This window comes from Falco rusticolus, chromosome 7 (assembly GCF_015220075.1).
Source record: "Falco rusticolus isolate bFalRus1 chromosome 7, bFalRus1.pri, whole genome shotgun sequence".
NCBI lineage: Eukaryota > Metazoa > Chordata > Aves > Falconiformes > Falconidae > Falco > Falco rusticolus.
Window position 1 is genome coordinate 3101487 of NC_051193.1, and position 22644 is coordinate 3124130.

The window sequence follows — 22644 nt, forward strand, 5'->3', positions numbered from 1 at the left end:
CTGCACCCGTCCCGAGCAGCACTTGCTGGGATTGCCCTGAGCCACTGCTGCCCTGGGGAAGGGTCCTGGGGGCCGCTGGGGCTACCCTGGTCTGGGGGGCTGCAAGGGACTGCATGTGGGTAGGGAGCTGGGTGCCAGGAGCCGCTGGGACAGCCAAGGCCAGAGGAGAAGGTGCTCTGGAGCCACATGTCGCTGCAGGGAGCAGGGCTCGTTGCTTGTGCCCGTCACAGGTTTATTACTGGGATGCTCACAGAAAGCAGCAGGGCAGACAGAGGAGGAGAGCCAAGGTGAAGCCAGCCTGGGGCCTGGCACTGCTCCTGCCTGCAGGAGAGAAAGGCACCATGAGAGCTGAGCCTGCTAGCCTCAGCACCCCATGGAGGGGCTCACATCCCTGCTGCTGCTGGGAGACCTCACTCTGGGCAGGGACAGCACCATGTGCTGCGGCCCCCACAGCGGCCGTTCAGGACCTGGCTTTAGGGCAGGGGCAGCAGCAGGAAGGTCACATCTGGGCAGAGGTGGCATGGGACATGTCCCGAGGGGAAGCATGAGCTGGGCAGGCAGCGGGGACAGCCTCCCCACAGCCGAACCCACACGACCCGAGCTCTCCCAGCATCCCGGGGTGCCCGTGCTGAGCCTGGGGGTGCAGAGCCAGGACAAGGGGCGACCGGGCAGAGCAGCCCCCTGCGGCACACAGGCTGGGTGCCACATGGGGACAGAAGCCACCCTGCTGCTCTCACCTTGGCCATCCTGGGGAGCCTCTCCCTCACACTGGGCACTGGCCAGGGCCTGGCGCTGGGCACTGCCGAGCCACCGGCGCTGCTGTGGGGTGACAGCCACAGCCTGAGCGCTGGAGAGGGTGCGCAGCTGCGTGGGGCCAAACACCACCTGCAGGGAGAGGGCAGCCAGACATGGTGAGGCCCTGCGCCCTCTCCCCGGCAGTCAGGATGCATCCCACCTCCATGCCTCAATGTCCAGCATGGGGAATTCCCACCATGCTGGTCCAGCCAGGGATCCCCCTCCCCTGCATGCAGGGGGACGGTGCCACATGTGCCCGGCCAAGCGCTCCAGCCAGGGATGCCAGGAACTCACTGCGAACTTGGGTGCCGGCACCGCAGCGATGGCCCGGGGTGTAAGCGCCCAAATCTGCTCGGGGACCAGTGCAGAGAGGACGATGTCGGGGAGCCCAGCTGGGGCACAGCAGGCAGGGTCAGGATGCCATCCCTGAGCACAGGGGCTGGCAGCAGCTGCAGGGCACAGCCCCATCCAAGCACTCACCTGCCAACGTCCCGATCTCCGTGAAGATTTCAGGTCCCCAAGCAGCAGCTGGTCCGAAGGCAGCGTTGGAGGTCAGGTGGGTGGCCAGCACCTCAGCCTGCTGCTCTGTGCAGCGCAGGCTCAGCGAGCCCAGGAAAGGGGCAGCTTTGCTGTGAGGAGCAGGCAGCATCAGGCAGCCAAGCGCTGGGATGCAGCACTGCTGTCTGCACCAAGGCAGCCAGTGATGCCCACACCTCTTGGCCCCTTGATGGGGGGCTTGGCCCATGCCCCCGCTGGGCACACACCCACCTGAGCTCCCGGCTGTCCAGGCCCTGCAGCTCAGCCACCGGCAGCCCACAAAGCAGGTGCCCCAGTGCCACCAGCTCAGGCAGCCCCAGGTCCTGAGCGCTCGCCCCGCGCTGCCGCAGGAAAGCAGAGACCACAGCCCGCATCTGGGGGAGCGCCGGTCACAGGGGGCCAGCTGGTCCCTGCCCACCCCAGCCCCAGGACCTCACCTGTCCCTGTGACCAGCTGTCCAGCTCCCCCAGGGCAGAGAGGGCCCCCCAGTCCGGCAGCCGCAGCTCCCGCAGCTCCGGCTCACCCAGCTGGGTGGCCAGCCGGCCCAGGCGCAGCGTCTGGGCTGGCTCCAGCGCCCAGGCACTGCCCCACAGCTGTGGCACCAGCAGCTTCACCAGCTGCCGGCAGCCCCCAGCCCAGCGCCGCCAGGCAGCACCCGCACAGCTCCCCACGGGCAGCCCCCCAAGGTGAGCACAGCCACCCACAGCCAGACCCCAAGGCCAGCACAGCCCTCCCCAAGGACAACCCCCACAAGGCCAGCACAGCCCTCCCACAGACAGCCCCTCAGAGGCCCCCCAAGGACGTTCCCCCACCACCACGCCAGCACAGCTCCCTGCATCCAGCATCTCCCCACCAGGGCCAGCCCAGCCCAGCAGAGCCCCACCACCCCCACCAGCACAGCCGCCCATGTCCCCCCCAACCCCACCCATGTTCCCCCTCACCCGCCAGGCCTGGCCCAGGGCAGCCCGGAGCTGGTCAGGGCGCAGTGCAGGGTCCTGGCTGAGCAGCCCCAGGCAGCTCTCCAGCTGCTGGGGGGCCATGGCGGCCAGCTGGGCTGCGCTCCATGCCGCGGGGAAGGTGGCACGCACATCGGCACAGCTGGGCACGGGGGCTGCAGAGCCAGCCTGAGCGGGCTGGCCCCAGCCCCAGGGCCCCCACAGCACCCACTGCAGCGTGCATGAGGGGGACACACCAACTGGGGAGGAGATGGCATGAGGACATGGGGACACAGGGCCAGCCTGGGGAGGGGACAGCATGGGGACACTGGGCACCAGGAGCACCAAGTGTGTGGACAGAGTGCTGGGAGGGCACCAGGGACAGGAGGTGCACCAGTGGGGACAGAGCTGGGAAGGGGAGTCCACAGTCTCACCTCGGTCCCCTGGCCTGGCAGCTGCCACCAGTGGGGCCACCAGCACTTCTTGTGGGCTGGGGTCCTCATCCAGGCTGCCCAGGGGGTGACAGAGACGTCCCAGCTCACTCTGCTCCCAGTCCCGCTGGCTCTGCAGCAGCTGCTCCACTGTGTCTCTGCTCAGTAAGTCCTGGGGCAGCACCAGGCAGATGTGGAGGGGGGCCAGGACAGACCACAGACCCCACCAGTAGAAAGGCCCAGGGGAGCAGCAAGGATGACACAGCCATGGGGGTGGGAGTGCTGATGGGGTGGCACAGCCACAAGGATGGGGCACCGGCAGGGACAGCACACCCACGAGGATGGGACACCATTGAGGATGGCACAACCAGGAGGATGTGGTACTGGTGGGGACAGCACAGCCACGGGGGTGGGACACCACTGGGGATGGCACAGCCACAAGGATGGGACACCATTGAGGATGGCACACCCAGGAGGATGCGGGACTAGTGGGGACAGCACAGCCATGGGGATGGGGCACTCGGAGGGTTGCACAGTTGCAAGACCAGGTGGAGGGGCTGAGGCATGGCCAGCCATGGGGCAGCGTGGTGGCAGTGGGAGGGGACGCGGTGCTCACCCGGGGGATGGCACGCAGGCTCTCGAGGGGCAGCAGGAAGACCAGGTGCCCCAGCTGCTGCAGGGTGGGCAGGTGCCAGCCAGGGGGAGGCCTGTGGAAGCAGGCGTCAAGGTGGCACTGACAGGGCCCTGTGCCCCCCTGCCTGCCACCTACCCCAGCGCCTGCTCCGACAGCAGCAGCCGCCCCAGCTCAGCGGCTGCTTCCCTGGCCAGGCAGGTGCCCTGCAGGTCCCCCAGCCGCGGCAGCAGGCTCTCAGGCTGGATGCGGGCCACGCTCTCCCGGTCCAGGAACCCCACCAGTGGTCCCAGCTGGTCCAGGTCTTCCCCACCAAGCTCCACCCCTGCTGGGAGGTGCTGCAGGAGGGAGAGCCTAGGAGCAAGGGCAGGCAGCCGCATCTCCCCATACCCCATGCTGGGCTCCCTGCCCTTACCAGGGAGCGCAGGGCCCTGCGGGCCAGGGCTGCCCGGCGGGTGGCCGGCAAGGCCAGCAGGCTGTGGGGTTCACGGGTCACGTGGTCCAGGACCAGCTGCACCACAGCATCAGGTAGCATCTCCACCAGCTTCGCCCTGCAGAAGCCCGAGCACGCCTGGGCACTGCAGGGCAAGGGGCTGCTCTGCCCAGGGATGAATGGGGCACCGAGACACATCTTGCAGACCCCCTCTCATGGCAGGGGTGCCCAGGCGCCAGGCAGGGGCTCGCGGTAGGGCTGCGCCAGGGACAGCCAGGACCAGGGGCTGGGGGTGCCAGGAGGGCGGCGGTGCCTGCTGCAAGCTCCTGCCAGCAGTCCTGCTCCACATTTGGGGGCAGCAGGGCAGGGGCTTGCTGGCCCCTTGCAGACACAAGGAGGGTGATGGGCTCAAAGAGGGGGCTGTAGGCCAGGAGGCAGTTCTTTCCCCCCACCCGAGGGAAAGAATTAGTGGGAGCAGAAGGGGTTGCCCGTGGCCCTGCATCCCTGGGCCAGCTGCTCCCAACACCTACGGTAACTCCATGAGGAACCGAGGTCCCAGCCATGCCAGCTCCTCCTCGGAGAGCGCAGGACGTCTGAGCACCTCCTCCTGCACGCAGCGCCGCTGGGGACACCGTGCTGTGAGCGCAGGACAGGGACAGGCTGCCCGCGAGCCTTGGGGATCTTGGAGCCTCCTCCTTACCAGGCTGGCAGGCAGGGAGCGAGGCTGCACATAGAGGGTCCGGAGAGCCCCCAGGAAATCCTCCCGGCCCGGCTCCTGCAGCTCGGCACAGCTCATGCCCACCACCAGTGAGCCCAGGGCACTGCAGGACAATGACGTTGGGGCTTCACTTTCCCCAGACCCACCGAGACCTGCTCAATCCTGCCCAGGGCAATGCCACGGCTCCCACCTCCTGCCCAGGGTACCCAGCCCTCTCCCAGCTCCCTTCCCTCCATGGGACTCCAGAAGGTGCTCCCAGCTGCCTCCGTCCCGGTGCCCCAGCTGGTGCCTGTTGGCCAGCCCAGGCCAGCTGCTCTCACCCAGCAGTGCGGTGGCTGTGGTTAGTGCCGGCTCCCACCTCCATCCAGAGGAGCTGGGCCTGTTGGGGGGCAGTGGTGGGAGGCACAGGGGTGCAGCACCTTCCCCCACAGCCCTGTGCCTGGCCTCTGACCTGCTGCGGAGACCAGGGCAGGTTGGGGTCCCGCAGAGCCCCGTGCAGAGCCTGGGCGCTGGGACGCAGGAGCTGGAGGGGCAGCAGAGGCAGCAGGCAGTGAGCCCAGCTGTCCAGGGGCTGCAGAGCCTGCAGCAGGGATGCCGTCTGTGCTGCCAAGAGCAGGGGTAGGGCTGGCCCCAGGCATGCACAGCCTTGGACCCGGAGAGGGGCCAGCACAGCTGCCAGTGACGTGGGTCCCAGGCCTGGCAGCAGGGGACACATCCAGGATGCTTCCCCTGCCGTCACCTGCAGAGAAACACGCTGGCCTCACTGGGGACCCTGCGGCAGCACAGGCAGTGTGGGGGTGCAAGATCTGGGGCTGCAGTCAGGCACCAGGGCATGACACCCACAGCCCATCCTTTTCCTGCAGAGGCACCTCGGACACTCACGTTGTCCCTCTGGAGAGCCCATGTGAGCAGGAAGGATGCCTGAGGAGGACAAGGCAGTGGTGATCAGCAGGGCCAGCACAGCCCTGGCAGGGTCCAGTGGCAAGGCTTGGAGGCTACCCAGCTGCATCGTGCTGGAGTCTCCAATGGTGTCCAGGGCACAGGGGGCCCCAGCCCAGGGCATGGGCAGTCAGGCTGGACTCACCTGGGCACGCGTCAGCTGCGTCGGCTGCAGCTGGAGCAGGAGGGAGTTCAGCTGGGCAGCTGACAGGTGCTCCAGGAAGCCCACTCCCATCTCAGGGAGGACGCCCCTCCATGCTGGCAGCTCCCCAGGGCTCACCATGGCCAGGTTGGTGGAGCGCAGCAAGTCTGCCAGCGCGAGCATGACCTGCCGGCACAGGGCAGGAGAGGCCATGAGCCCAGGGCTGGTGGGCAGCCTGCCCCAGCCCCTGTCACAGGAGGAGCCACAGGATGAATGTGGAGCTGGTGCTGGTGCCTGATCAGGACTCGCTGCCCTGGCTCCCCTACTCGTGCCGGCATGCTGTGGCCAGGCTCCCACAGAGAGCGAGGGGATGGGAGCCAAGCTCCGCAGGGTGCCCATTCACAAGGTGCCCCTGGGTGCCTGGCACAGCCCACACATCCATCGCATCCCTCCCGGGGGCTTGCTCACGCGCCCGTGCTGCCGAAGGGTCCCTGCGGCTGCACACGCCAGCAGGCTCTGCTCCACTGCCCCCCGGGCATCCTGCAGCCACTCCAGGTCCTGCAGCTCCTCGGGGCTCAGGAAGCAGGCAAGGGCCCCCAGCCTGCGCAGAAAGGCCTGTTAGCAGGCAAGGGCAGCCCTGCCAGCACCCATCCTGGCCCCATGCTGCAGCAAGGCCACGGCCCTCGCAGCAGCACTGGGGTCCTGCGCCAGCCCAGCTCAGGGCATGGCTGTGCCGGCACTGCCACACTCACCTGCGCCCCAGCTCGGTGCCAGCCGCACGGCTCCGGTTCGCCAGGCTGCCTGCCACGTGGCGGCCCTGCACCAGCCCCAGCCGCAGCAGCTGCCAGCCATCCCCCAGCCCCCAGATCTGCACAGGCAAAGGTGAACTCGGCTCAGGCTTCCTGACCAGACCTGGGGCTCCCAGCCAGGGCTGTGGGTTCAGCGTGCAAGGCCAAGGAAGGTGTCGCAGCCAGGGGATGCAGGATCAGGGGTGCAGGGTCGGGCAGGGTGGGATTCCCAGCTCCGGATCCCTGCCTGTGCTGGGCAGGGCTGGGGGTGCAGGGCTGGGATCCCCGCTGGCCGTGGGGTGAGGGCATGCTGGCCAGGCAGAGCAGCCTGCATGGGGGGCCAGGGCTCACATCGCACCTGCTGGGGCGTGAGCTGCAGGAAGCAGCGCAGCGGCAAGTGGGGCAGCAGCGGCAGGACAGCATGGAGGAAGCCAAGGGGCCATGTGGGCACGGCCCCGAGGCAGGGGACTTGCAGCAGGCGCCTGGCAAAGGCAGCCTTCTGCCCCTGCGTCAGGCGCGCGCTGTGAGTCCGCAGAGCAGCAAGGCTGTGGGGACAGAGAACCGGGGCACAGCTGCAGAGACCTCCCAGGCCCACGCCAAGCCTGCACCCACCTCAAAGGGCACCCCAGAGACCATCACCAAGCACATGCCCTGTGGTGCCCAGAACCTAGGGGTACTTAGTGGCCTTCTGCATGGCTATTGCATGGGCTGCTTGGGCTGGGGCTCTGCAGGGGACAGGGCAGGATGGGGCTGGGCTGGGGGTCTCTTCAGGTGATGGCAAAATGCAGCGCACAGGCCAGAGCTGGCCGTAATGTGTGCAGGCAACCGGGGCACCCAGTGCTGCTTACACGCTTTCATTGGCCAGGAGGGCTGGGGGGAGCCTTGCAATGTCAGTCACGGCCATGAAGGGGATGAACTGTGACAGACCGACAAACAGCTGCGGGGTGAGATGGGGCAATCTGCGGAGCAGCAGCACAGCCAGCGACGGCAGTGCATCCTCCCCGGACACAGGCGATGGCACCTGCAAAGCTTCATGAGTCCAGGCAACGAGCACAGGCCCAGTGCCACCCAGCTGTGTGCTGGGACAGCACCCTGTGGCATGGGCTCTGCACCCCTGTGCCTGGGCGCTGCAAACACACCCCTTGTGCACAGGCTCTGCACACACACACCCTGTGCACAGGCTCTGCACACCTGCGGTCTGCACACACACACACCCCCCCTGTGCATGGGCTCTGCACGCCTGGGGTCTGCACACACCCCCTCCCCGTGCATGGGCTCTGCAACCCCTCATGCATGGGAGCTGTGAACTCCAGCGAGCACTGACTGCACCTGCCCTGGTGCAGGGTCTACACCCCCATGTGTGGGTCTCTCCCCACATGCTGTGCACCACCCCCACCCCCACCCCGGCTCTTCCCACCCATCACACAGGCAACCACCACACACGGGCTCTGCACACCCTGCCCTGTCCCAGCCCCTGTAACCACCTTGCCACGCAGCCGGTGCCAGGCGCGGTGCAGCAGGGCCAGGAAGCGCTGCACAGCCTCGGGCCCCACCGCATGCAGCAGCCCCTGGAAGCTCTCCTCTGGCATCCGCAGGTACTCCTGCAGGGAGGCCACACTCAGCACAGCCACTGGCAGGGACCCAGGCCATGGGAGTGCTGGGGGCAGGCAGGCCCTGTGCTCCGCAGGATCCTGGGTGGGTCGGGAGCCAGCCTGGCTGGGTCAGGCAGTACCTGCGCCAGGATCTCCAAGGCAGGCACACCCTCGCTGTCCTGGAGCAGGTCCCAGAGCACCGCCTGCAGGAGAGAGCAGGGCTGCACTCCCTGCCCTGGCCCAGAGCTCCTCACCCAGTGCCCCACAGCAGGTCTGGGGCAGCCTTGCTGCAAGGAAGCTGACCCAGGGGCAGAGGCCCCCCTCTTAGCCCTGAGCAGCAGCCCTGAGACCCCAATCCAGGACTAGCCATTCCCAGCCACTGGTGGCTGAGGAGAGCACATGCACCAATCCTGCTCCCAGCCTGGCTGGCACTGGACAGTGACCCTGGGACTGGGGCACATGCCCTGGCTGGACCCCACAGCGGGCAGGAGGGCTTCCCCGGGTCTGGCACCCAGACCACCACCTCGGACCCAGGGAGGCCCTCACTCGCTGCCCCAGCGCTGCCCAACTCACGCTAAAGCAGCTCAGCAGCTCCCTCTTGGCCGGGACCCTGCGCTCCCACCCCAGGTACTGGCCCACGGCTCGCAGGATGCCTGCAGATGAATTCGCCCCCAGCAAGCCCCAGAAGGAGGTGTTGTCCAGGAGGCTGGAGAGGAGGATGGCCTCGCTCAGCTGCTCCCTGGCCACCTGCCCAGCCTCCTCTCGTCTGGAGGCGGTCAGGCTGCGGTCAAGCAGGCGCAGGAGGTAGTTCACGTGGGGGGCCCAGCCTGGAGCCTCCTCCTGGCACCGCGGCAGCTGCAAGGCCAACCCCAGCAGGTAGGCAGCCAGGTCTGGGCAGAGCTCCACAGCATCCAGCCTGCGGGGCATGGGCAGGAGTGCCAGGAGCTGCTGCAGCAGGCAGCGTCCACTGGGCAGGGCACCCTGGCAGTGTGCCCCGACCACAGGCTGGGGATGCCCCAGCAGCTGCAGGAGGGAGGCATTGGTGCACACCAGCTCCTGGAAGCAGCAGGGACACACAGTCCTGCACAATTCCAAGAGACCAGTGCTCCCCCATGCCCACAGGCTCTGGCCCCCGAAGGAGCAAGGGTCTGCGCCCCCGGGCTCTGAGACACCGGGCATCTGTGCCCGGGGCTGGGGACCACCACACAGCTGGGAGAGCGAGGCCCAGGGGTCAGCGGGCAGCAACTCACAGCTCCTGCTGCCACAGAGCCGGGCATCCCAGAGCATGGGGCTTCCCAGGAAGCAGCTCCAGGCGTCCTCCCAGCGTATGCAGGCACTGCAGCTGCGGGGCCCAGCCAGGTCAGCACAGAGCTGCTCCAGCAAGACCTGCTGGGGCCCAGGGGTCTCCCTCAGGGAGGTGTTGCTGCAGACAGTGCTGTTGAACTGGGCAGGGTAGTGCTCCCGGCAGGCCCGGGCCCATGCCAAGCCCCCCTCACCCATGGAGAGGTACCAGGCTGCGTTGGAGCAGGCAGCCCCCAGGTCCTCTGGGCGCTGGCTGGAGCCCTGGGAGCTGTTGAAGAGGTTGCAGTAGAGGTAGACGGTGAAGTTGGAGACACCCGGCAGCCCAGGGATGCTGTCATTGCACACAGCCTCCAGAACAGGGGGCAGGAGCGAGAGCTGGTTCTGGGGCACGGCTGCAATTCCCCGGGGGACAGGCTGGAGGCAGCTGGGGAGGGGTGGTGGAGCAGGGAGCACCCCAGCTGTGAAGCCCAGGCCCCGGGCATCCCAGCTGATGTTGTGGTGGAAGCCCCTGCAGGGCAGAGACCAGATCAGCAACCGTCTGGCTGGGGCAGCCCCAGCACCCCTCTCCAACATAGCTGCCCACTGCAGCCCTGCCTGCCCTGGAGGAACCCCTTGTCTGCAGCCCAGGTGCCCGTGCTGCCCGTCCCATCCCATCCTGTCTGGTCCTGTCCCATTTCATCCCATCCCATACCTTCCCACCCCAATCCCCATCTGGTCCTATCCTATTTCTTCTCATCCCGTCCCATCCCACCCCGTCCCATCCCGCCCGACTTACCAGAGCAGCAGCTGCGGCAGCGTCCCTGCGGGCGAGCCCGGCGTCAGGCGGCGGCGGCGAGGCACCGGGCACCGGCACCGGCGGCATCGCTTACCTACACAGCGCCCGGCGCCGTCGGTGCGCGGGGGCCCCAGCGCGCGCCCCGCCGCCCGCAGCAGCGCATCCCGCAGCCCCGGCGCGCGGCTCCAGAGGGGCCCGCACGGCCCCGGCCCCCCGCCCCGCTCCTCCGCCCCGGCCCGGCCCGGCGGCGGCTCCCAGCGCGGCCGGGGCTCGGGGGGCGGCCCCCCGCCGCGGCGGCCCCGCAGCCCGCGGTGCAGGCGGAGGAGCGCGGCCCGGCGCCGGCTGCCCCGGGGCGGGAGCAGCAGCCGCCCCGCTCCCCGCCGCTCGCCCGCCAGCCCCGGCCCCCCCGGGGGGGCGGAAAACTCGTCCGCGCCCCCCCGAGCGCCCCGAGGGGTCGAGGCAGCGCTGCTCGCCGACGGGGTCCCCACGGCCGACAGCCCCGCCGGCGGGTTCTGCCCGGGGGAAAGCGTCCCCCCGCACCCCCGGGCTCCGGCTGGTGGGACGGCGGGGACCACTCCGCTGGGTTGCCGTCGGGCCTGAGGGACGGGGACGAGGCGGGGTGGTGGGGCGCCGGTCCCTCCCGGGGCAGCTCCTGCGGGGCAGGGTCCAGCTGGCCGCATGCCGCATGCACTGACCCCCCCGACCCCCGCAAGAAGCTGCATCCCTCGGGGGCCCATTGAGCATCGCCCCACCGCAGGCAGCCAGTGTGCACCGATGTGCAGCCCCTGCTCTTTGGGACCCCTGCAGCTCCCGGCACAGACCACCCCAGACCACCACCCATATCGCCAGAGCTGTGCAGGGGGCAGCCCACACCCTGGGGGCGGGGGCTTTACCCCCGGGAGCCGTGCCCCCACACCTGCACCGGGGGCAGGGGCTGGGAGAGCAGGACAGACCCTCGAGCATGGCTCCATCGCACCGAGGTCTGTGGTCCCAGAGGGGTGTGCTCACTCACCGGAGCTGGGGTCCCACAGCAGCAGCAGGAGCAGCAGCCCAAAGCTGGGAAGGGAAGCAGCCATCCCCGCGGCCTGCAGCCCGTGGGAGCGAGGGAGAGATGGACCCACACAGCCTGCACGGGCAGCTGCCGCAGCGCTGCCCAACTAGCCTGGAACTAGCTTTGCCCCTGCCCTTGCCTCTGCCCCAGCCCCTGCCTTTGCCCCTTCCCAGCCCCTACCCTTCACCTTGCCCCTGCTCTTGACCTTGACCCTGCCCAGCCCCTGCCCCTGCCCGCTCACGCCACCCCTGCCGCCGGGGCTCAGGCGCGGCGGCACTGACTCCCGCAGGCCTCGGCTCGGGGCTGTAACCCGAGGCCACCGCCGAACGCCCCCCTCCCCCCCGCCGCCGCAGCCGGTGCCGAGCTCTTGCATTATTGATGCCGGTAACCCGGCAGGGGCGGGGGCAGCGGGGCTGCGGGCACTGCGGGAGCAGCTCCCACCCTGGGTCTCCGCGGTGCACCGGCGGCGGTCCCGGAGTGGACGGCAGCGCTCCCTGTCGGCCCCGGGGCGCGGGGGAATGGGACAAGCAGCGAGCGGGCTCTGGGCTGGCGGTGCCCGTGGAATTGGAGGCGGCGGGCAGGAGGCTCCCGGCGGGGCGTCCAGCACGCTTTGCAGGCACGGTGCCCACGGCAGGGCTTCTAGCGAACACAGAGCGGTTTAATGAGTGAAATCCTTGGCGGAGCCGCAGTCATTGCGGCAGCGAGGAGCTCCCGGCCCCCAGCCCCGGCGGGCAGGCCCTGCGCTCGGCGAGCCGCAGGGCTGGCCGCTGGGACGGGCGACGGGAGGGGGCGCAATTCTTCGCCGTGGCTCAGGGACGTGGCCGAGCCCCGAGTGCAGCGCGGCCCAGCACGGGCGAACCAGTGCCGTCCCGGGAGCGGTCGAGGCCCTACTGAGGCCCTACTGAGGCCCAACGGGGCCCGGAAGCCGCTGCCACCGCCCCTCACCTCACGCCGCGGCCCGAGCGGTGGCCAAACCGGGCGGCGGGGAACGGAGCAGCGGGGTCGCCGCAAGTGGCCCCGCCCACCCCTGCCGGCAGCTCATTGGCCGGAGCTGGCGTGACGCATGGCGTGGCGCCCAACGGAGAGCTGCCACACGGCAGATCCGGCTGGGGGGGGTGGGACTTCCGGCCTGCGGCCCCCGGCGCCCGTTCAGCCGCCGCCGCCGCCGAGGAGAGAACCCCGCGCCGCGCCGCCCCGCCAGCCATGTCCGCGCCCCGGCCGCGGCCCGCCGCGCTGCTGCTGCTCCCGCTGCTCGCCTTCGCCGCCCGCGCCTCCGACGTGGTGGAGCTCAGCGATGCTGACTTCGAGAGCGGCCTGGCCGAGCGCCCGGGGCTGGTGCTGGTGGAGTTCTTCGCGCCCTGGTGAGGGGCCGCCGGGGGCGGGTGGGAGCGGCGGAGCCGGGCCCTGCGGGGCGCCAGGCGGGCGGGCAGGGCCGTGCCGGGGGATGGCGGGCAGGGCCGGGGCGCTGCTGGCCGGCCTAACCCCCTCCGGTCCCCCCCAGGTGCGGGCACTGCAAGCGGCTGGCGCCGGAGTACGAGTCGGCAGCGACCAGGCTGAAGGGGATCGTGCCGCTGGTGAAGGTGAGGGCTGCGGCGGCGGCTGGGCCCACGGCGGCGCTGGCACGGCGGCCTGCGGCGAGGCTCTGAGCAGCTAAAAGCTTTGCAGTCGCAGTCGGCCCACAGCGCTTGCCCATGTGCATGTCGGGCCTGCTCGGGGGGCTCCAGAGCTCTGAGGGGCTTCGTCTCTCTGAGGATTTAGACACGAGGGAACGCTCTGGAAGGGGAAGCCTGCGAGGGCTGCTGCCACTTGGGTGGTGTGCGTGTATCATGGGTGTGTGCGAGTGCGTAGAAGACTGCTCACCCAAAGTGGGAGGTAGAAGCCACCTCTGAGCTGTGTAAGCGAGCCTGAGAACTAGCCCTGTGCTGTACTTCACAGTGCTGTCCCTTGGCTTATAAAGCAAGGGTTGCTGTCTGAGAGCTTTCTCTTCCACTGGAAAACTTGTGTAGTTGCTGCAAATCAGAGTTTTCCTCTTCCTTTATGGGAAGTCGCATGGACTCTTGACACTGTGGCCTCTGTCTGTTGAGGTCGGCCTGTTTTCTTCAGGTGTCATAGGAACTTCAGGAATGATAAGGTACTGAGAACAGCTGATTCCTATTAAGCCTGTCATTGATTACAAGAATCTACCCTTTCTATTTTTTGCACCTAGTCTGACCAAACTCGCAACTATGTAATCTTTCCAGTATCTCCCTAAACATTTTGCTGGGCCTGTGGTTACACCCATGCTACTTCCTTTCCCAGTCTTGACTCTCCCGCAGTAGGCTGCATAGATCCCCTTCCAACCCCTTGATCGAGTGTGTTAGGCCTGGCTTTTGGTCTTGTGCACGTGGGTCTTATAGATGCTTTGCAGCTCCTTGCACTTCATGTGAAAGGAATCTAGCCTTGGTTAAAGACACACGAGGGCTTTCAGACCGTCTAGGCTTTGTACGTGATAATGTGGGCAATGGCAAAGCTGCTTTTTTCTGTGCATATGAATGGCTTGGTTTCCGAGCAGCAATGTTTCTCTTCCTTTAGGTTGACTGTACAGCAAACTCAAACACCTGTAATAAGTATGGAGTCAGTGGATACCCCACCTTAAAGATCTTTCGAGATGGAGAAGAGGCAGGAACCTATGATGGGCCCAGGACAGCAGGTAAGAGCTTATCAGCAAGCATCTGGCTTGCAGAAATGGTGCTGGAAGGAAGGCCCACGCATGATAGAATTGTGTCAGGGATGCTACGTGTGTTGAAGGATACAAAGAAGGTCCCCACCTACACGCTCACCCCGCTTTGTTCTTTCCAGAACTCTTTGTGCTGGTGGAGCCCTGAATGTTTATTATCCCTTAAAACCCTTCTTTAAAGGTGAAGGTTTCCACATTAATCCCTAGTACCCTTGGTGAGTAGTATCTGCAAATTGCTAGAAAGTTCCCATGTGAAGCTGGTAGTACCTCTCCTTTGGTTAACATCATATTGTTGTATGGGAGAGGTGTATGGATTCTGCAGAAACAATTTTTGTTTTAGGAAGTGTGAAAAATGTCTTGTGGAAATTTGTATAGATCACTTTAATCCTTTAACTTTTCTTTTAAGATGGGATTGTCAGTCACCTCAAGAAACAGGCGGGACCTGCTTCAGTGGCTCTCAATTCTGTGGCTGAATTTGAGAAATTCATTGGTGATAAAGATGCTTCAGTAGTGGGTGAGTAGATACGGTGCAGCGCGGAAATCGGTAGATGCTTGACTCTGGGAGATGTCCTGGGGAATGTGCTGTGAAAGGATAAGAGGCAGCATCACAGGCTGTAGCAAGAGAGATTCCAGATGGACATGAGCAGAAAAGTTTTTCGTAATGAGGACGATAAAGCACTGAAACATGTGCCCAGAGGGATTTTGAATCATTCAGTCTGGGAGGTTTTTCAAAACTTGGTTGGACAATGCTCTGAGCAACCTGATCTGACTTTGAAGCTGCTTCTGCTTTGGGCAGGAGCTTGGACTCAATGGCCTCTGGGGATTCCTTCCAACCTTTTTTTCTTTTCCCCTTCTGTTTGTTGGGGTATTTTCTTTCCTGTGACTCTTGAACTTCCTGGCACCATAGTGTCTATTTTTTTAAAGTTTGTTACTCTTTTGGCTGGCTGACCACAGATAGCTTTTGATTGCTGTAAAGTACATTCAGGTGTTGTCTTGTGACACAGGTAGGGCGGTCGACATTATATGATTTGACCATGGTTTATGAGTGGCGATAGCAGCTTTCCTTTGTGCTGATCAGGTGCCATCTTACAAGCATAACTGGATGAGTATTGATCAGCGTTCCTGAACTTACTTTTATGAAGTACCATTGGCAGTTGTTACCACTACTAGTGCCACGTGGTTACAAAGGGTATCTCTGTACTCAGAGGACAGCTGCCTTTTGGCTGAATGACTAAGCTGGGCAGACTCTTGAGTAACATTCTGCTGGTGGAAGGGAGGGAGTATGGAAAGGTTCCAATAAAAACAGGAGAGAAGCTGTCAGAGATGAAGGCCTGAACGTGCATTGCAGGACTGGATTCAGAAGTGATCTTTCAGTGCGTTGTAGAGCTAAATGATGAGCACTGTATGGTGACTGCTGCTGAGTTGGTTTAGGATCACTATCTGTCTTTCTGCTGCAGGCTTCTTTGGAGATGCATCTGGTGATGCTTATTCAGAATTCATGAAAGCTGCCAACAACCTAAGAGATAACTACCGTTTTGCGCACACCAGTGAGGACCAATTGGTGCAGAAGTATGAGGAAGATGGAGAGTAAGTTAGTTGTCTCAATAACAAGGAATCTTGGTGTTATCTGAAAAATTCTTGGATTCCAGTTGTTAACTGGATTCACGTTCTGAACATAGCTTAAGCTCTTGTTTCTTCCCCAGCTGCCAGTGGCATATCTTTTTTTTTTTTTATCTCTTTTGGGTTGAGATAAAAAGGTACAGATGTTTGCAGGCTCTGGAGGGTTAGTCTCTGCCCCTGGGTGGGAAGTATCTCAACAGAGGCATTTTGTTTAGCCATTGCTCGTTATGGTGGGGCTTTTGTTTCTCATTATGGCCTGTCCAAATAAGGGAAAGGGGTCTGACAAGTAGATCTGTAGTAGTGCTGCCAAGGAACTAGACTGTCTTCATTGAAGCTATGAACAGTGAATGGGGATAGTCACTGGAGATTGGGCTCTTGCCTCATCTAGCTGCCATCCCTGGAAGCTCACAGATACTTAAACTAATTGACAATACCCGCTTCCCCACAGGGGTATAGTCTTATTCCGTCCTCCGCGCCTGACCAACAAGTTTGAGGACAGCTCTATCAAGTACACGGAAGACAAAATCACCAGTGGAAAGATCAAGAAGTTCATCCAGGAGAACATGTGAGTGATTTCTCACCAGAGAACTTGATAGACTAGCCCCAGTTGGATTTGGCCCTCTAAGAAATTTTTCTCTAGCTGGCATTGCTGTCACTTCCTGGCTTAGTCTGCAAAAGAGCTGTCATGCCTCTGCTGTCTCCTTTGGGGACCTCCTTTCTAGAAATCCTGGCGTGGCTGTTGGCATTTACTGTCCATATTCCAACAACCACACTTGTGTTTAAAAACTGAACTTCTTGAAGTTATACCAGTTTTGGTCTTGTTTAGGTCAGATACGGCCCCTGCTGTTGTGGCTCGAGGTGGAGATTTGACTTAGAATAGCATGATATGTGAATGAGCAAAGATGCCTTCCTCACGTCTTACTTATTAATGGAATTTAATGTTCTTGGGTGGGCTACAAGGTTGTGCTGCATCAAGGGCATTCCTGGGAGGTGATAGGTTCTGGGCATTCTAACTGAAGTTGCTAACATCTGTGTTGCTGATAGCTTTGGCATCTGCCCACACATGACTGAAGACAACAAAGACTTGATCCAGGGTAAGGACTTGTTGGTGGCATACTATGATGTGGACTATGAGAAGAATGCAAAGGGTTCCAACTATTGGCGCAACAGGTATGCAGCAGTGGGGTTAATCAACCTGTCTCATTTGTTCCCTTCCTTGTTGCTGTTCCATAGCTCAGTTGACAGAGTTTCTCCTGTTGTTCATACATTAATTCTCTCCCAGAAAGCTTCCAGCTGAGTTTCTAATTGGAACTTGGGGTGGCTGCTGCCTGCAGAGCCCAAAGCATGCAATACGCGTATCCTTTGAAACCCCACCTGCTTAGTCTTGGATCCCTGTGATGTATGAAGGCACGGACTCTGGTTGTGGTGCAACCAGAGACACTTTATTGTACAGAGAAGCTCTTATTTCTATCTCTTAGCCCGGATACAAATTCCAGCTGTATGTACCACCAGGCTCAGGGCAGAAACCATTCATGCAGTTACATAGTTACATATCACTACAAGCATGCAGACACCTATTTGCTACTAGATAACCATGTGTATCTTCCTTATTCTCCTTCACAATACCCAGCTGTTAATCTCCTGCCAGATCAGACATTCCCCATCCTCCTCTCATACATCTCTCTTCAGACATTCTCTATCCTCCTCTCCCACAGATCCCTAGTCCTTAGACCTTAAAGACAAACATACTTACTGGTGTTGTGTGGGATTCCATCCTTTGTATTCCCCAGTGCCTGACACCCTGGTGGTCACGCTGACAGGGGTAGAGGATGAAAGCAGACAACATTTGCATAGGCTTCATTCACAGTAGACACAAGCTTACTCCTCTTTAACACCATTTCTGTAGGACTAGCCTATGCAAACACATCACACTGTTGATTGTCCAGGGTGCAGTTGAAGGATGTTATGTCAGAAAATGTTCCAAGGAATAATGCTTTGTGTTTTATGGGTTTTGTTTGTGTTTGTTTTTCCCCCCTCAGAGTTATGATGATTGCAAAGAAGTTCTTAGATGCTGGGCACAAACTGTCTTTTGCTGTTGCTAGTCGGAAAACCTTTGGCCATGAGCTTTCAGAGTTTGGTCTAGAGAGCAGCGTGGGTGAGGCTCCAGTTGTTGCCATCAGAACTGCTAAAGGAGATAAATATGTCATGCAGGAAGAATTCTCGTAAGTTTTTGAACTTAGCGGTGTTGCCTCGCACTTGCTAGGCTTATGATCTGGTCGGAGACCTTCAGACCAACGTCATTAGCTTGGAGGAAACAGGAAAGCTGGATATTCCAGCTGGACAAAATTGCTGGGTCAGAATGGCTCCTACTCATGTGTTTTCCTGCCCTCTAGAGAGCTTACAACCCCTCCTATTATACAGAGTTAGAGAATTTAATTCAAGATACTTAAGTGTCTGGTTAGGAGCTAAGATGCATTAAAGGGTAGAGGAAATAGTTGTACCTTTCTTCTTGAAAGAAGAAACGTAAGGGTGCTGGAAGGCCTAAAACTTTGAATGGGATGTGCATCCAGCCTCCTGTCAACTCTCCTAAGAGCATCTTTGCACTTGTTCTGGGGTCTTCTAAACCAGCCCCAGACTGGTGCTCTCAGACATACAGGTGGCATCTGTTCTGTGGGTGGAAGGAGCTTAAATAAGCCTTGAAAGTTTTCCCCTCTCATCCTGTATGTGTGGTGATGGCTGTAAAATGTCACTTCCACTTTCAGCCGTGACGGAAAGGCTCTGGAGAGATTCCTGCAAGATTACTTTGATGGAAACTTGAAAAAGTATCTGAAATCGGAGCCTGTCCCTGAAAGCAATGATGGCCCTGTGAAGGTGAGCACCACATCAAGTGTAGCAGCAGCTCCTATCAGTAGATGTAGAAATGCTGTTCAGCAGCAGCTTTTAGACATATGCCAATATCCCATGCTGCACACACTGTGTTGTGGCATCTTGAGAAGCCTCTGCTGTGATAGATGGAAGAATTCACTTCCTTGTTATACTGCAGTTTTCTGAGCCAAGGGAGAAATGCAACTTGCAGTTTTGATTCTATTTTGTTATCTTGGCACAGTAGCTGCTGCTTGAGCGTGCTGGTGATGTGCTAACAAGTGCAGGATCATCCAGATTTACAGGGATTATGCACAGGCCTGCTGTCTTGGCTAGTGCTCTCTCATGGCACAGCCTTCAAGTTGGTCGTGACTGTGCTATTTCTAAGGAGTTATGTGTCTCTCATCACTGCAGAGGGGTGGTATAACTCCTGCCCCACCCCTCATAGTAAATTCTGCCCTGTGTTGCATGGCCTGGCGTTATGATGAGGGCCTTATAAGGGAGTGGAACTTGCTGTGTGGTTTTGTGTGGATGGGGATAGCCTCAGCCGGTCTTGCTAGACTGATTCCTCAGCCTGGAACCTGCTGGGATTAAAAAGAAATTATTTTGTCCTCTTCCTGCAAGGATACCAGAAGCAAACCTCATTTGCAGGTAGTGCTGGTACCTTGTGATGGGTTTTTACCTGCAAGTTGGGGGTGTTAGGGCTTGGTGAAGAGTTGCGTGTCTGATGATTGTGCTGCTTGCTGTGTAGGTGCAGTGTGACTTGCTGTGGGAGGGCCAGGCTTTCTTGGGCAGAGTATGTGGAGCACGTCATGTTACAGTCTCACTCTTGACTTTAAAAAAAACCTTGATTTGTGTGATCAAATGTTATCAGGTGGTGGTTGCTGAGAACTTTGATGAAATTGTTAATGCAGAAGACAAAGATGTCCTGATAGAGTTTTATGCGCCCTGGTGTGGCCATTGCAAGAATCTGGAGCCCAAATACAAAGAATTGGGGGAGAAGGTAAGTCTGGGACATTACTGGAATCACAAACTAGAATTTTGCAGCACTAAAAAATTGTTCGGGTTCTGTCTGTCTAGCCTTTATGATAACAGGGCATAATTGCGCCTTCCTGAGGACTATGAGTTCTAGCATCTCCTGCGAATGCAGAAGTAGGTTAGCAAGATCTGGAGTGCGGTAGTAACCACACCAGTAGGTTTAACCTGTGCCCATTGTTGTGGCACATAAGTATTCCCTGATTCAGCAACTGGCCTCAGCTACCAAAGTTCCTTCTTGGGTCTTTTCCCTCTGTGTGAAGGATAACACTGCCCTGCACGCAAGTGAAGTAAACCTGTTCCCCCAGATCTGACCAGCCTTTTGCTGTTTGGCCATCAGGCACCCCTCCTTCCTGCATATCCTCACAGCTCACTTTCTAAGATGGAGGGTAAGCAGTTGCTCTGGGGTAAGCATTCTCCAGAACTTGTACCAGACCAATTCAGCAGGTACCACTGGGAGATGTGGGCTCCATGCAGCTGGCTGAGGAGGGACTTTGTTCCCTGTGCCCCTGCTGAGGCAGAAGTAATAAACTGCTTAGAAGAAATTTGCTCACCTTTTAGCATACTGTGTGCCCTGTCCTCTGACATTGCTATCTTGGATGATAGCAGGTGAGTTCCTGTGTTAACTGCTATGGATTGGGTACTAATAAGCTCTTTCTACCAACAACAGCTCAGTAAAGACCCCAATATCATCATTGCCAAAATGGATGCTACAGCCAATGATGTGCCTTCTCCATATGAAGTCCGAGGGTAGGTGTTACCATTGTTATACCATTGTGTCACCGTATGAGTTCACACTTGTGTCTCCGGCCAGCAACCACAGCAGAATTGCTGAGAGTCTCGCAGGGAGGATGGGTGGGAGCGATTGGCATGCGATCACCAGGCATTTGCTTAGTGTGAAGAAATCAAGAGTGAAAACAAAGGACATCCAGCTGCCTTGTTTCTCTGGGATTCCAGTGCCCTGGCTGTGCCCGGAGGCCTGTCTTGCTGCTTTTGAATTTGCTGTGATTCTGTTCTTGGCAGTGTAAAAACAGCTCACTTTTCCGAAAACAGTTTAGCTAGGCAACTCGGACATTCTTGGGCTCATCCAACTCTTTGGACATGGCCAGGCTTTCAGAGGCCACACTTGCTGGCATCAGAGTTGCTGAAGCTGTTGGTGTGTTAAACCAGGGGAATGCAGGGTGCAGGTCCCTTCAGTGAGGGCTGGTCTGAAAGAAAACAGAGCGCATAGGAGCTTACATGCCTCTTCTCTTTCCCCAGCTTCCCCACCATCTATTTTGCTCCAGCTGGCAAGAAGCAGAGTCCAAAGAAGTATGAGGTGAGTATTTTGCTGCTTTGTAAAGAAGTGAAGCAGCATCCAGCTGTCCAAACAATGCCAGTCCTCTCTGGAGTTGCAGTTGGCGGTCTGTCCTGTTACCCTGGGAACATACCCAGTGGTACCTGCTGGGAACGTGCTGCTGCACGCTGCAGACCCACGGGGAGAGCTTGGCTTGCCATCACGTTGGTCTCCTGCCTGGCACCTGAACTGCCCCTCTAGTAAAGGGGAAGCCCACAGGGAGCACAGGCACTGCCTTACTGTCTTGTCCTTTCTGCAGGGTGGCAGAGAAGTGAGTGACTTCATTAGCTACTTGAAGCGGGAGGCAACCAACACTCCCGTGCTGCAGGAGGAAGATAAAACCAAGAAATCCAAGAAAAAGGCGAAGGAGGATTTGTAAAGTACCCACTTGCCATCTTGGTCAGGATGAGCTCTGTGTGAATCGGGGAAGCACTGGGCAGACTGGGGCCAGTTCTGGGTTGTGGAGAGCCAGTGACCATGTGGGCCGAGGGGACCCAGCTGCTGTATCTAGTTCTGTTTAATTTCCTGCCGTCTCTTAGCTGCACTGTTGTGGGGCTCCCCAGACTGGTTTGTTTTGTGGTTTGGGAGGGGGTGGGGGGTAGGGTTATTTTCTAATTTTTTTTGTACATTTGGAGAAGTGAAACAATAAAATGACCCCCTTAAGACCAAGTGTCCCTGTCCTATGGAGACCTGTCAAACCTAACACTGGGACCCCGCTCTTCATAGGCAGCGACTTCCTACTGTGAGTCTAGTTTCCTTCGGCGAGCCCTTAGAAGTCTGTTTCTAAGTATTAAGGTCAGCCTTTAGCCTGTTCTCCTTCCTCAGCTAACAAGAGTCCTTCCAGAACATTGTAGCAGCACCTGTCCCGATGTGCTGTGCTCTGGGTGCTACATTTACACAGATTTGGGGCTCGGAGTCTCTGGTCTCTGATCCTTTTGCTGTCTGCATGCTGCGTCAGCGAGTTTAGATGCATGTAGTACTTAATGTGACACTTGGATCCAGACAAGCGCAGGCATGGAGGGCAGGCTGGCATAGGGCTTGCTCACAGCATACAAGCAGCAGCATTAAATAAACTTTTAAGCTGATGCAGAAGCGTAGGGGAGGAGCACTAGCAACTATGTACTCAAACACAGGTAGGGCAAGTGCTGAGGGTGTTTCTCACAGCCACTGGGCTTGTCTGTGGCTTGTGTGGGGTTAGGACAATTAAGGCTTGTTAACTGGAATATCATTACTTGTCTCTTGGTAGAAAGCAGGCTGGTCGCTGTGGCTTTCCATTCAGGAGGGAGAAGAATAGGATCCTGTGCTGGGGTCAGGTGGTGTGGGCTGTGGCTGACCATCTCTGGGTAAAGGCAGTCCTAACTTCCTTTGGCCCAGAATGTGCTGACTGGGAAGGTCAGGAGTGGGCTGGGCTGTTGCCCTGGCGTTCTGAACTCCTCGGGTTGCATGTGTGCTGAAGCGAGGATCAGCAGGCTCACAAGACACTGCTGTATTGCAGCAGTTACCATGGTAAGAGCCAGTGCTTGCTTTCTCTGTGGATTCCTCCCCCACAGCTCCAAAGGCTATGTACCAATTATTTATTGCTGGAATTCTCCAGGTACAGTAGATCATACAATGCTCAGCACATGGTTCTCTGCCTACAGCAGCTATGCAGTACAAGAATTTCCTCCTGGGCTGCATCGACATCTTAACCTGTATCTACCTTCCGTACTCCGCTGCTGGCTAGCGTGTGCTGTGTTGCAGAACAGACGTCAAGGCACCTTGGGGAAGGGGGGGTGTGTGTGACATCAAGTGGTCCCTGTACCTTGGGCTGGCAGCACCCCTGCAGACCTCAAGACACTAGTGCAAGGAACGGGGTAAGCTCTGCTTCTGACTGGTTTTACAGAAGGTAGGCATCAGCAAACTGGAGCACTGCTTCCTTAATAGACAGGGTACTAGCTTCTGTTGGGCAGGCAAGGGAGAGACGGGAAGCTTTTCTGATCCTTGCTTTGCTCCCTCACCTGTGACTT

General features: G+C 59.9%; 2 protein-coding genes across 2 annotated transcripts; one reads left to right on the plus strand and one right to left on the minus strand.

Moving 5' to 3' along the window:
* Positions 1-499: 499 nt before the first annotated feature.
* On the minus strand, positions 500-9610 carry STRC (stereocilin). The gene is made up of 23 exons (XM_037393796.1): positions 8515-9610; positions 8082-8144; positions 7834-7950; positions 7198-7370; positions 6708-6894; positions 6314-6429; positions 6030-6162; positions 5565-5747; positions 5363-5401; positions 4801-5219; positions 4463-4583; positions 4293-4384; positions 3745-3880; positions 3468-3667; positions 3315-3405; positions 2702-2870; positions 2274-2443; positions 1770-2114; positions 1564-1706; positions 1276-1424; positions 1090-1187; positions 724-885; positions 500-505 (listed from the first exon to the last, which is right to left on the minus strand). The coding sequence occupies exons 1-23, from the start codon at positions 9439-9441 to the stop codon at positions 500-502; spliced, it is 4239 nt and encodes a 1412-aa protein (XP_037249693.1). The 5' UTR covers positions 9442-9610.
* Positions 9611-12191: 2581 nt separating this feature from the next.
* PDIA3 (protein disulfide isomerase family A member 3) lies at positions 12192-21307 on the plus strand. Its single transcript, XM_037395302.1, has 13 exons — positions 12192-12430; positions 12571-12649; positions 13641-13758; positions 14192-14299; positions 15243-15372; positions 15854-15970; positions 16450-16575; positions 17445-17627; positions 18168-18276; positions 19142-19270; positions 19973-20052; positions 20563-20620; positions 20898-21307. The coding sequence occupies exons 1-13, from the start codon at positions 12273-12275 to the stop codon at positions 21015-21017; spliced, it is 1515 nt and encodes a 504-aa protein (XP_037251199.1). The 5' UTR covers positions 12192-12272; the 3' UTR covers positions 21018-21307.
* The last annotated feature ends 1337 nt before the right edge of the window (positions 21308-22644 follow it).

Excerpts from the sequence above, each read along its gene's own strand:
- STRC (XM_037393796.1), bottom strand. The coding sequence starts at position 9,441 with ATGGGTGAGGGGGGCTTGGCATGGGCCCGGGCCTGCCGGGAGCACTAC. Across the intron at positions 6,430-6,707 it reads TGCAGCTCACGCCCCAGCAG|ATCTGGGGGCTGGGGGATGG; the intron begins GTGCGATGTGAG and ends TTGCCTGTGCAG. Across the intron at positions 3,881-4,292 it reads CGGTTCCTCATGGAGTTACC|GGCGAAGCTGGTGGAGATGC; the intron begins GTAGGTGTTGGG and ends GGGCTTCTGCAG.
- PDIA3 (XM_037395302.1), top strand. The coding sequence starts at position 12,273 with ATGTCCGCGCCCCGGCCGCGGCCCGCCGCGCTGCTGCTGCTCCCGCTG. Across the intron at positions 13,759-14,191 it reads TGATGGGCCCAGGACAGCAG|ATGGGATTGTCAGTCACCTC; the intron begins GTAAGAGCTTAT and ends TTTTCTTTTAAG. Across the intron at positions 15,373-15,853 it reads AAGTATGAGGAAGATGGAGA|GGGTATAGTCTTATTCCGTC; the intron begins GTAAGTTAGTTG and ends GCTTCCCCACAG.